We start from the raw sequence: 11,980 nt of genomic DNA on the forward strand, positions 1-11,980 counted from the left end.
TGTCTCCTCTGGACGCATGTATGCATAGTAACACATAAATATGATAATTAACTGACCATCGATGCCATGAAGGAACAAATACCGATCTCAAATGTGGACTAGGTAGCACTACTCCGCTATAAAATCAGCTTCACTCCATGAAGTCCACTTTGGAGCTGTTTTATACCGGAGTTGCTGCTCCACTAAAGAGCAATTTATCATGTTTGGCTTCCAGCTAGCTGCAACTTCAGAAATGGGAAATTTGGTTGAAAAGATCTGTTTGATTGAATCACGTGAGAAAAAAAAGGGGTATCCACTTACCGGTGGCAGTGTTGGGTATTTTTCCTCAACTTCAGTTTCTAGAGTTTTTGGAGCACCCCGTAAAGAACTTCACAATCTTTTTTTTTTTTGGAGCGACATTTCGTGGAGCTTCCCCATTTGGCTTGAGTTTTATAAAGCAGAGTTGAATTTTAGGGAGCGGAGCATTCCCAAACAAGTCTTTAATCTCAGTCACCTGAAATTTTATTTCGGATAAGTCAATTTTCATGACCATGGGATTAAGATTCAATAGGCGGTTCTCCTTTTTTTTTTCCTTCAGCTTTCATGCTCCAGCTCGCCTCCTTCCTTTTTTTCCCACGAAATCAACTTACCCAAATTACAAATTCAAACAACTTGCATATAGCCGTCGTTCTCAAAATAATGATAATGAAGGGACAATGATAATGAAGGGATAATGACTATTTTTCCGGAGTAATGCATCCACTTGTTGGGAAATGTCATGGTCATGGCCACCCTTTCCGTCCTGGCTGTGTAACGTGAGGACTTTTGGAGCTTGAAAACAAACCAAGTAACCTAACATGTTTCACTTGTTTCTTGTTTATTTGCGTCGACCGGTCAATGGAAATGGCAAGGGGCCTATAATTAACCCGGAAAGGAAAATTCTCTCTATCTAGCTTGTGGGTGAAGGAGTGAGGCGCGAGTCTGGTGGCCGGCGGGTCGGGAAATCCCAAGACCCCTTCCTGCCCGCTCTTCTTCTTCCACGACGGTGCCCCCACCGGAACCTCAGTTGGCAGCTATTACTGAAAACTGTTTATACTTAGCTCGTGTGCCCACCGTAGCTCACATGGCGCCACAAGACGTCAAGACAGGCCCTCGTATGTGCATGCATGATTGGAAATGCATGGTTGCTCGCCTCTGAATTTAGCTTCTACTAGTCACGGGAGTTTTGGAATATGCCGACGGCGACACCGTACCAGGCTGGGGTCGTGAACTGTACGTGCCCGCCGGTCCGGCGCAACGTACGCATGCGCCTGTGCAGCTTAGCTTTCGTACAAGGACAGCCATGAACACATCGATCGGTCCGTCCATCGTGCACGTCCGAAAGAGGCAGACACGATCGACGTACGGCCAGCCCATGAGCACATGAAATCCTATCGTGATCCCCTTCAACCGGTAGCCAGTTAATTACTAGTATATAGTTTAAGACTTTATTCAGACTATTCTTGGCGCGCATGTGGAGTTGAAAAGATCCTTTGCTTCGATACGATCTTATTCTTAATGCCCCCCAGGTAGAGTAGGTTTTTCTTTTAGAAAAGGAGGAATCACCCCGGCCTCTGCATCTGGAAGATGCATGCGGCCATATTATTTATTATTCACAAAGACCTTACAAGAAAATACAACAGTAAGCCCGAAGCCATCATCTAGACGACGCCTGTCGCTACTCCTATCCTCTTGATGAAGGTGTGCCGAATGTCCGGGCTAAATACCAAACAGACATCGCACAAAAGCCTAACATCTAACGCCGGATGCCCCATCCAAAGCCACATAGGCGGGACTGGGTAACACTCCGGTCCGGAGCACTCTCAGTGAGTACCACACGCACATGCTGCAAAATGGTCGTCACCTCCGTCTTCCCTCGATCCATCCTCAAAGCATGTACTGACATATCGACCTTGTCAGGCCTCTCTGCCATAGACGCCACTACGACGCCAAACAACGTCGACCTCCTTCGCGTGTCCATCGCCACACATCTGACGCGAAGCCTCCACTGCTCCATGCCGTGGAGAACCGCCGCCATGAATATGTAGAAATAAACACCGCTCCACTGAAGAAGCCATCCGCTGGTCCCTCGAGCCCGAGTGTAACTCCAAGATTGCCGCCCCCAAGGGGGTAACGACACATGAATGCCGCCGTCGTCCGATCAGCTGATCTAGGGTTTCCCCCGGCGGTATTGTGTGGGGTTGTGAGCTTCACCTCGATGATGCCTTCATGAAGAAAACGATGATAAGGGCATTGTCATCACCGGCTCCGGCCGACGACCGAAGACCAAGTTTTCACCCGGATCCGTCTCAAGAAATCCACCCGAAAACATGTGCACTGTCTCGACCGCCTTCAAAGCCCCAGATCTAGCCGCCTAGATCCGGCGACCAACCGCAACAGCAGTGCCACCGTAGGAGCCCTGGCGCACCGGCCACTGCCTGAATGCGCCACCACTGGAGCCTGGGAGGAGGGCTCCCACCCCACCTCGCCAAACCGCGAGAGCCATCGAGATGGATTCCGCACGCTCATCACCGTCTCTGATCTGAACCAATCCGCGGAAAAACCAAGAGATCGGCGATGCAGATCCGCCTTGGATAGGGACAGCACCACGCCATGCCACCGTGGGAGGCCCGAGCTTCACCCGCCGCCACCTTCCAGGGCCGCCGCCGCCGATAGGCCGAGCCGTCGGCCACCGCCACCAAGGCCGCCAAGACCCCGCTAGCCCATCGAACGGCCGGTGCCACCAGATCTTCCTCGGAGTCTAGCAGCTCCGCCGCCCCTGCCCAGCACCACGCCGCCGCCTTGCGCCGTCGCCTAAGATGTCGCGCTGCCGCGACGCAGATCGGGGGAAAGCGCCCCGACGCCATGGGTGACCCGCCTCATCGATCTGGCGCGGGAGGGGAGAGAAGAGAGCCTCCGCCGCCGCCATCAGCCGCCTGGGGCTTCGCCCGGCGACCTCCTCTAGCGGCAGCGGAGGGGAAGGGAAGGATGGACGTGCCCGGCAGCGGGGGCTAGGGTTTCCACCCGAGCCGCCCTAGCGGGAGGGCGATGCGGGGCGTTCCTGAGTCCGTTACCCCGTTGTGGCGTATGTGCTTGACGTAGAGTAGGTGTAGCTCCGTCTGTCTCCAACTCTGGATGCCGCTCTATTGCTAGCTTGGCGCTTAAAGAGAGCCTTTAACCACACACCTCCTCATCCTAGTCTCATTCTCAGCCTCGTTATCCATCCATCCATACATCCATCTGCACTGTAGGAGGATACTCATCGACTAACTAATCTTGCTCTCTAGACTCTAGCCTTACCGGTCGACCGACCATGGCGCGCCTTCTCCTCGTCCTCGTCCTCGTCCTCGTCCTCGCGGTGGCAGCTGCCGTCGCCCAATCGATGGCCTCTGCTGCTCCCTCATCGTCGTACCGGACCTACCGGTGCGGCTGGTGCCCGCGACGCTCTACCGCCTCCCTCCTCCCTCCGGACGCCGGCGCCCTTACTGGTGCCCCGTGCTGGTTCGGTGGCCAGGCGGCAGCGGAGCTCGCCGCCGACGGAGGGTTCCACATTGCGGCCGTCGGCGCTGGATTCTTCCGCGGCGGCCGGGCCTGCGGCGCCTGCTACCAACTGAGATGCAGGGGCAAGAACGCGTGCTCAGAGAGCGGCGTCAAGGTCATCATCACCGACTTGGCGAATCCGGCGACGGACACGAACAGGACAGGCGGCGGCCAGTTCCAACTCACTAGGGACGCCTTCGCCGCCTTGACTGCTTCTCGTGACGACGGTCAGCTCGCGAGCTTGGTGGACGCGGCCGTCGACGTCGACTTCAGGAGGATACTTTGCGCGTACAAGAGCAAGAACCTGGCGGTGAGGGTGGATGAGACGAGCAGCAGGAACAGGGGGCACCTCGCCATTCGGTTCCTCTACCAGGGCGGCCAGACCGACATCGTCGCCGTCGAGGTGGCGAAGGCGGCGGCACCTTATGCCGCTCAAAGCGCCGCCGCGCCGTCGCAGACGAAATGGCAGTACATGACGCGGCGCGAGGGGTCGCCCGGGGTGTGGCGCACGTCGCGCGCGCCGGCCGGCCCGCTGCGGCTCCGGCTCGTAGTCACCGCGGGCTCCGGCGGCAAGTGGCTGCGCGCTGACGGGGCGATTTTCCCAGCGGAGTGGCATGCTGGCGCGGTCTATGACACCGGGCTGCGCGTCACCGAGGTCGCTGCAAACACCTGCGGCGCCGGAGACGACAACGACGATGGCGAGTAGGAGCTCAGAATCTCAGAAGACACGCACGCTCCCATCCATCCTGCACCGTAGTGACTCGAGCTCGAGCCCGTCGGAGAAGCTCCTCCTCGCCCACCGTCGCTCTGACCGATCCATCGTCATGTCTCCGCTGGTCGTCGACCCATCCAGGGCCTCGGCGTGGGGTCTTTGATTCGAGCATCTGCACCGGCTGGCCGCCGGGAAGGTCGCTGATGCCATGCCCATGCGTTGATGCTGCTGCTGCATGTACACTACACGGATGTGTACGTGGTCTGCTGCATGTACATCGCGTTCACTCGACCGCACAACTCCGGCACACGCGGAAAAGTGAAGAAAAACGGAGAAAGAGGCATAACAGCGAAAAGGACCCCAAAAGAAATGGAAGTTTACAGCGACGCCCTTGGGATATGCCAACCTGGACCTCTTCATCGCCTACACTTTTTCATCGTCGTCGTCGCCGAAGCTCCCGCCGGAAGAAATGGTGCGTGCTCCATGATTGTGTTTCCACCATGACGGCGGCCATTGACGTCCACAATAGCAAGTAGCCGGTGCATATTTATGGGATACACACACACACACCCTTGAGATCATTGTCATTGTACTGATGCATGCACTACATGAGTGGGTGGGTGAGCTATCGTTATTCGGCAGCTAGTCTCATGTCTCGTCATATGTATGTATATCCCGGCCGGCCAGCCGGCGGGTCCAAGTCCAAAGATACCTTGCGGCCATTGTTGATTCTTCTTCCACCGGCTTCTCTGTGGAATTTGGAGACATTACCAAGTGTTCCTTTCCTTTTGCAAATCCACTTATCAAGTGTGTTGCGCATGCGTTGACCATTTATTTATCTTCCATTCATAAATATATGTGCGAGCGGAAATTGCTCCTCGCCCCCCGTCGCTCCCGCGGGCGGCGGCTGGGCGACCCTAGATCCAGCGGCCTCCCGGTCTTCCCTCGTCCCCTTCTCCGTTACCTTCGCCGGAGGGCGCCGCCGGGCAAAGCCCGGGCGGCGGCGGCGGCGAGGTCCATGCTTCCCCCCCCCCCCCCCCCCCGCATGGGGTCGTCAGCGCGGGCCGCGGATCTGGTCGGGGGCGCAGCAGAGGCGAGGTGCGCGGCTGGGTTCCTGGGACGGCGGCTCGGGCATGCGGTGATGCTGCTGCGGCTACAGGGGGTGTGGTGGGTGTGTGGCGACGCCCGTGCGGTCGTCCTCGTCACCCTGGATCCATGGTCGGGTGGGGGTGCGCAGCTGGGCTTCGACGGCGGTCTGGGGCGCTGGTGGCTTCCGTGCGCGCCTGTCTGGAGGGGCGGCTGCTGCAGCAGCGCAGCCGGGCGCCTGGCTTCCTTGGGCTTCCCCCGCTGGATCGGGAGCTGCCAAATCTGGCGGCCGGCGGCGGCTAACCCTCCGGTGGCGCTGGCCGGCGGTGGCCGGTGTTGTGGGCATGGCCACCGGGGCTATTTCCCCGTTGTGTGGTTGTCCCGTGCGCGTCGTGCTCGGATGTTGGCTTCCCCTTCCCCGTTGAGGTGGTCGTTGGTGGCAGATGGGTGGTGGCTTGTGGTTCGTGTGGTGGCGTGGAGGTCCAGTGCGGTGGCCGTAGGGTTGTGGTGCCTGCTGGCGAGGCAGCCAATGCGGCTTGGGTGGCAGTGGTTGGCGTTCAGCGGGTGCGGGTGGTGGTGCGCCTCTCTTCTCTTAGGTCCGGGTCAGCGGCGATGGCCAGGGCTTGGGGCTCGTGCTTGGGCGGACCAGCTTGGGGCCCGGGGCGGGTCGGAGCTTCGGCTCCGGGTAGGCGATGGTGAACGCGGTCTCGGTGGTGCCCGTGAGCAGTGGGATCTCCTTGCGGGTACGGCGGTCGAGCGTGGTGGTCGGGACTATGTTGCTCTGCCCGGCAGATCGGAGCCAGAGGCCACGGGCATGGCGTCGTGGGAGTCAGCTCAATGACGGCCGTCGGTAGCCACAGGGTCGTGTCCCCCCGGTCCACTGGGGCTACGTGGGGACACAGGCGTGGGCGCCTCCGACGCTGGAGGCGCCGACCCAGACTCCGTGGCTAATGTCGGGCTAGGAGTGAAAGGAGTCACCTTTCACTCTTCCAGCCATGGTCGGTGCTCCATGATGTGGATGGGGGAGGGGGGGTGGGTTGCGACATGGATGCCGGGGTGGCTGCCCCGGATGGCGGTCCGCATGGTTGGCTCTCCGGCAGGCATCATGGTGGTGGTGATGGCTATCCTCTTGGTCGTGTGGCCGGCAAGAGGTGTAGCGGCGGGTAGCTCGGGTGTGCTCTCTGTCATGGGCAGTGGGGACACCCCGATCCAGACCTGGGGATCAAACCTCATCGCGCGTGCCCTGAAGACCTCATGGTGTCACGGTGGAGCTGCCGAGCGAAAACTCCACGCTTTGTCGCCGGCGACGGCGACGCCCTCGGACGCCGCTCTCTTCCTGAAGACGTCGTCGTGATGCTCCTCTTTGTGTCAGGGTTCCGGGTGAAAACCCTTGTCCGTGATGGACTCGGCAACGGCGTCGCTTCGCGTCGTTTTCCCTCCCGAGGACGCTGTCGTGGAGTTTAGGTGTTTAGGGTGTTGCCTGGCGTTGTTCTCCGATCTTCCTGTACTTTCTTTCGGTAGCGTAGTCGCGTGCGTCTTGCGTGGACCGGTGATCCTGGGATCGGCGTGTGAGGGCTACCCCATCATCTTGTATCGTTCGGCTGTGTACGGTGTCCGGTTGGTGCTTTATATATAAAGCGGGGCGAAAGCCTGTTTCGAGATAAATATATGTGCCAATCACGAGAAAACATATGTCTTACGCAATGAAGTTGGGGCTATGGTTTTTGCGGCCTACCGAGTCATTTTTAATTGTAATGATGCACTGGAGGCAGAGATACACGCTCTTATGCAAGATATGGCCCTGGCCTGTCAGAATACGGAGCTCCCAGTTTATGTGCAGTCTGATTCCTCGGAGGCCCTGTCCATCTTATCTAATGATTCGCTTACACGGTTGGCATATGGGCACTTGGTAATGCAAATCAAGTTTTTGATGGATGGTCAGGAGTTTATTCCCTAAAAGCTTACGAGTTCTCAGAATAGGATAGCATTGTCTGGCTAATTATAGCCATACTAAGTCGTGTACTGTTGTTTGGCTTCAAAGTGGTCCTCCATGTATTGAGGAGCTCCTGCCAGCTGATTATAATCCTATTACCAAGGAATAGAACTCCCTTTATCCATGCAAAAAAAAAACATATGTCTATATGGCCATCGATGAATATATAGCTGCTAGTTATTGAACAATCTTTCTTACTTCTACATAAGGTTTTGTCTAACACTTCTTTCTTTGGTCCTTCCTCCCCATCCCATTTTTTTTAATTTGGTTCTACCAAAATTTCCCATCGATTTTTCTTTAAAGCCGTTTCAATTGCCCCATGCATGTCTTTTTGATTAGCCAATAAGTATTATTCAAGGATCAAATCTCTTGGGGCAGAATTTAGCCATCATCGTTATCAAACTGCTTCAAATGATGATTTGGTCGTTATCAAACTGCTTGAAAGATGAAATGATGATTTGGCATAATCAATCAAGGAGATCCGTTCTCCAACATCCTTCTAATTAAGTTTATTTATGCCAGTTTTTAGCAGCGAGATTAGATATAAACCACATCATTATCATGGCAGGCACGTCGTACTTAGATTTGCATATCATATCTATTGGCTTCCTCCGTCCTAAAATAAGTGTTTCAACATTAGTACAGCTTTGTACTACAAAGTTGAGACACTTATTTTAGAACCGAGGGAATAGGACACTATAGAAACAGGCTAGCTAGTGCATATTAGTGGCCATCACACCCGACTTGAGATCACTGTCATGGTATACTCATTCATGCATGGGATATAGAGTGGGTGGGTGAGCTACGCGATCGAGCTAATCATCACAAGAAACTGCAACTATGTGCGTAGCTGCTAATCAATCATTGTGTTTGCATAACTGCTTATCACTGTGTTTGCATAATTGCGTATCATTGATCCAATCCGACAGCATGACACTTGCACTTTAGTAGCACCAGGATGCTTGTTAGATTATTATTTTTGTTTCGTTACAATTAATAGTAGAACACGGTCTTTTCCTGCAATCATATGGGAAAAAAGTACTATGAATATTCATAGCTTGGAGCATTGCATTAACTATTTCATTTCTGCCTAATTGTTGCTTTAAATATTAATGGATAAAATATGATGCTGGGATCAATCCGCTAGGAGCATTATCTATACAGCCAGGGTTGTATTATTGTACAACAGATGTCATACTAGAATAAATTACGCTGCGATTGCAAAAAGTTTCAGCGACGACAACTTAGTCAAAATCAGGGAGATTTTGTTCCCCACCTGCATGCCTGAAAATTATCATTGCACTAGTGCTAGTTTCTAATTGGCACATGGATTCTTGTTGATCCGTCCACTCCAACTTTGATTGATTAGTTCGTTGTGTTTCAACTTGCAAGATCTTTCTCATGGCAGCTGTTGTAACTAAAGTTCAAAGTGATACGACGTCTTATTACAACCTTTAGCATGTGTGATGTGTCTCCTCTGCATGCAGGAATGTATAGTACACGTAAATACCACAATTCACTGACTACCAATGACATGAAGGAACAAATACTGATCTCAAAATAGGGACTAAGTCGTCCCAAATTTTATTTTGGGTAAGTCAAGTTTATGGACAGTTGGATTAAGATCCAACATGACGTTTTTCTTTTTTCTTGCTTCACCTTTCATCCTCCGTGAATCTTCCCACTCCTCGTCTCTAGGTCCCCACTCCGGCTCGTTCCTAGCTCAGCGTCATTTGTGTCCCCGCGCCTCGTTGCCACTCGCCATGAGACTGCTCACAGTGGGGAGTAACATAGAGTAGTAACTTGTCGATGTTACTAGTCTATGTTACTACCTCCATAGTGGGTAGTAACATATGAGTGGTATCATGAAAGAGTTCATTTATTAGGCTATAGACTCATTATGTCTTGAAATGTGTGATGTTACAGTAACTAGCTAAGTTACCACAAACCCCTCTCTCCTCATTAATTAGCTGCCACATAAGCAATCTTGTATTGAAATGTGTGATGTTACTAGTCAAGTTACTCCCATTGTGACTAGTCTGAAGCCCCCCGGATCGGCCTCGGAGTTCAACATTGTCTCCTTTTTTTCTTCCACAAAATCAACTTATCCAAATAGCATATTCAAACAACTTGCATATAGCCGTCGTTCTCAAAATAATGGTACTGAAGGAACAAGTATGTACATGCTCTACTGTGCACTTTGTATTGAGACTGTTCCTTATTAATGGAGAGAAACCCTGTGCATGCATGCATGCACACGTACGTGTTGATGAGGTTATGTACTCCCACTCCATTATTCCGTAGTAATGCATCCACTAGTAGGAAAATGTCATGGTCATGGCCATCCTTACTTTCCTGGCTGTGTAACGTGAGTTCGCCGGCAGTTTTTCTGCTTGGGCCGTATGGACTTCTAAACTTGAAAACAAACAAAGTAACCTAACTTGTTTCCCTTGGCTTTGTCTTTATCATAAGAAGAAGCTGGTTGCGTCGACCGCATCAATGAAAATCGAAAGGGGGCAATTAGAGCATCTGCAGCCGGACTTGGCAAATCCAACCCCTCAAACGCTCGCGGACTTATCCGGGCGGCCCCTCATACTTCGTGTCTGACATCCACATATCTTAAACCCGGTCTCTCAAATTCATGCAAATCCATGCACGTCCATCATACACGCTAATGTTGCACATCAATAATAAATGTTCATACCGAAAATAAATAGTTTTTACATAAAAGTTATTTTAAGTGCACAACTCAAACATTAGCTCTTCGGTTTCCATTGTGGCTCCACATATGCTCCGCGAGATCATTGAGTAGCTGCACATGAAATTGATGATCTTAAAGATTCTGATGCATACGTAGAAAGTTCATAAGCTGAGCTGCATCATCATCTTCCGGGATTTGAGCTTGTTCTTCAGGCGCTTTAAAATCATTGGTTTGGGCAACATTATCACCCTCATTCTCGACAATCATATTGTGCAAAATAACACAACATGTCACTAGCTGCCACAAAGTTTCTGATTCCCACATCATTGCAGCTGCACGAACAATTCCCCAATGAGCTTGAAGCACTCTGAATGCCCTCTCCACATCCTTCCTAGTTGCTTCCTGCATTGTTGCAAAGTGGCTTTGTTAGTTGACCTATGGTTCAGATATGGTCTTCACAAATGCCGCCAACTGAGGATAGATGCCATCGGCCGTTGAAGGTGTAGTTGCACGACGGCGATTCCCCATTACAAAGCCTCCTAAACACCGGAGGTCATGGAAGCACGTTGATGTCGTTGTGAGAGCCTGGCATTCCAAAGAAAGCATGCCAATGTGAAGCCACAGCTTCTAGTATGATGGTGACCTCTTTGGTGTGACCTTGATTCATTCCCCGCAAACCTTTGGGGTAGTTCTTTCATTGCCAATACATGCAATCAATAGATCCAAGCATTCCTAGAAACCCTCTGGCCACTCCAATAGCCAACAACTTTCCCATGTCCGGCACATTTGGTTCCCTCAGATACTCTCGTCTAAACACCTGCACCATGGCGCGGGCAAACTTGACAATGGTCTTAAGACGTGTGCTCTTCCTCATCATGACCATCTCACCAACGGCATCTGCGGCAGTACCAAGTGCAAACATCCTCAGAGCAGCCGTGCATTTTTGCTTAGTACAGAAAGATAGTTGGCCGCAGCAATCCCTTGCGAGCTTGAAGTAGTCATCGTGTGCCTCCACTCCCTCCACAATGCGCAGAAACAATGGTTTTCGCATGCGAAAACAGCGATAAAACCATGGATCATCGGGGAAAGTTGGGTTCGGACCAAAGTAGTCCTTCTGCGGTAGCCGTGCTCCGGACACCCTATCTCGATTGTTCACTCTTCTCCCTTTGATTGAGCCCTTGAAGTTAAGAATAAGATCCACTTGCTGGTCCATTTTCTCTTACATGTTCATCATGATCATGTCCACTTCTTCGTCTGAATCCATGAATCGGACAACTCGTCTTGAATGATTTGATCAAGCTCCGTTGGTTCATACTCCTCATCTGATGAAGCATCCGAATTTATCGTTTTCTCTAAAAAAAAGTGGGTCTGACAATGTGTCGAACACATAGAGCGCAAGGGGTAGGCCGAGAGTTGCCGGACATCGGTGGCGTCCGGGCCGGCGACGACGTCCCTGGCGGCGAGGACGAAAGAGAGGAGGGTTGTGCCGGTGATGGCGGTGCAGTATGCTCGGAACGGCTGCAGACCGTGCGTGGCGGCAGAGCTGCGAGATGAACGGCGCGGAGGAGGAAGAAGAGAGGAGAGAGCAAATGGATCTGGTAGGATGAGAGGGTGAATTTGGTGCAAATTGTAATGGGGTAGGGCTGTGGGGTCCGATGTGGCGGACGCTCCCAGGCGCCCTTATATCCGCCCCATATTTAGGCTGAATATGAGGGGTGCCGGTCAGCCCAGGCGTTTAAGGCCCGTTTAAGGAGCCCGTCCGGGTCGCATTTTTGTTACCGGGACGTCCGTGCGGGTGTCTGAGACGGGTTTGGGACGCCGGGCTATAGATGCTCTTAGGGTGTGCTTGTTTGGGCTCTTAGGAGCAGCTTCTACCGCTTGTGCCCAAAGAAGCCGGAGCCCAAACAGACATGTTCTTTTAGCGTTCGCT

The 11,980-nt window shown here is 52.7% G+C and overlaps 2 protein-coding genes across 2 annotated transcripts; one reads left to right on the plus strand and one right to left on the minus strand.

Annotated features, from left to right (window-relative positions):
• Nucleotides 1-3,177: 3,177 nt before the first annotated feature.
• Nucleotides 3,178-4,915, plus strand: LOC109759656 (expansin-like A4). Its single transcript, XM_020318478.4, has one exon. The coding sequence runs from the start codon at nt 3,332-3,334 to the stop codon at nt 4,262-4,264; it is 933 nt and encodes a 310-aa protein (XP_020174067.1). The 5' UTR covers nt 3,178-3,331; the 3' UTR covers nt 4,265-4,915.
• Nucleotides 4,916-10,744: 5,829 nt separating this feature from the next.
• On the minus strand, nt 10,745-11,263 carry LOC109759640 (uncharacterized). The gene has a single exon (XM_020318466.1). It carries the CDS (start codon nt 11,261-11,263, stop codon nt 10,745-10,747), a length of 519 nt encoding a protein of 172 aa, XP_020174055.1.
• Between the last annotated feature and the right edge of the window lie 717 nt (nt 11,264-11,980).

This window comes from Aegilops tauschii, chromosome 7 (genome assembly GCF_002575655.3).
Source record: "Aegilops tauschii subsp. strangulata cultivar AL8/78 chromosome 7, Aet v6.0, whole genome shotgun sequence".
Lineage (NCBI taxonomy): Eukaryota > Viridiplantae > Streptophyta > Magnoliopsida > Poales > Poaceae > Aegilops > Aegilops tauschii.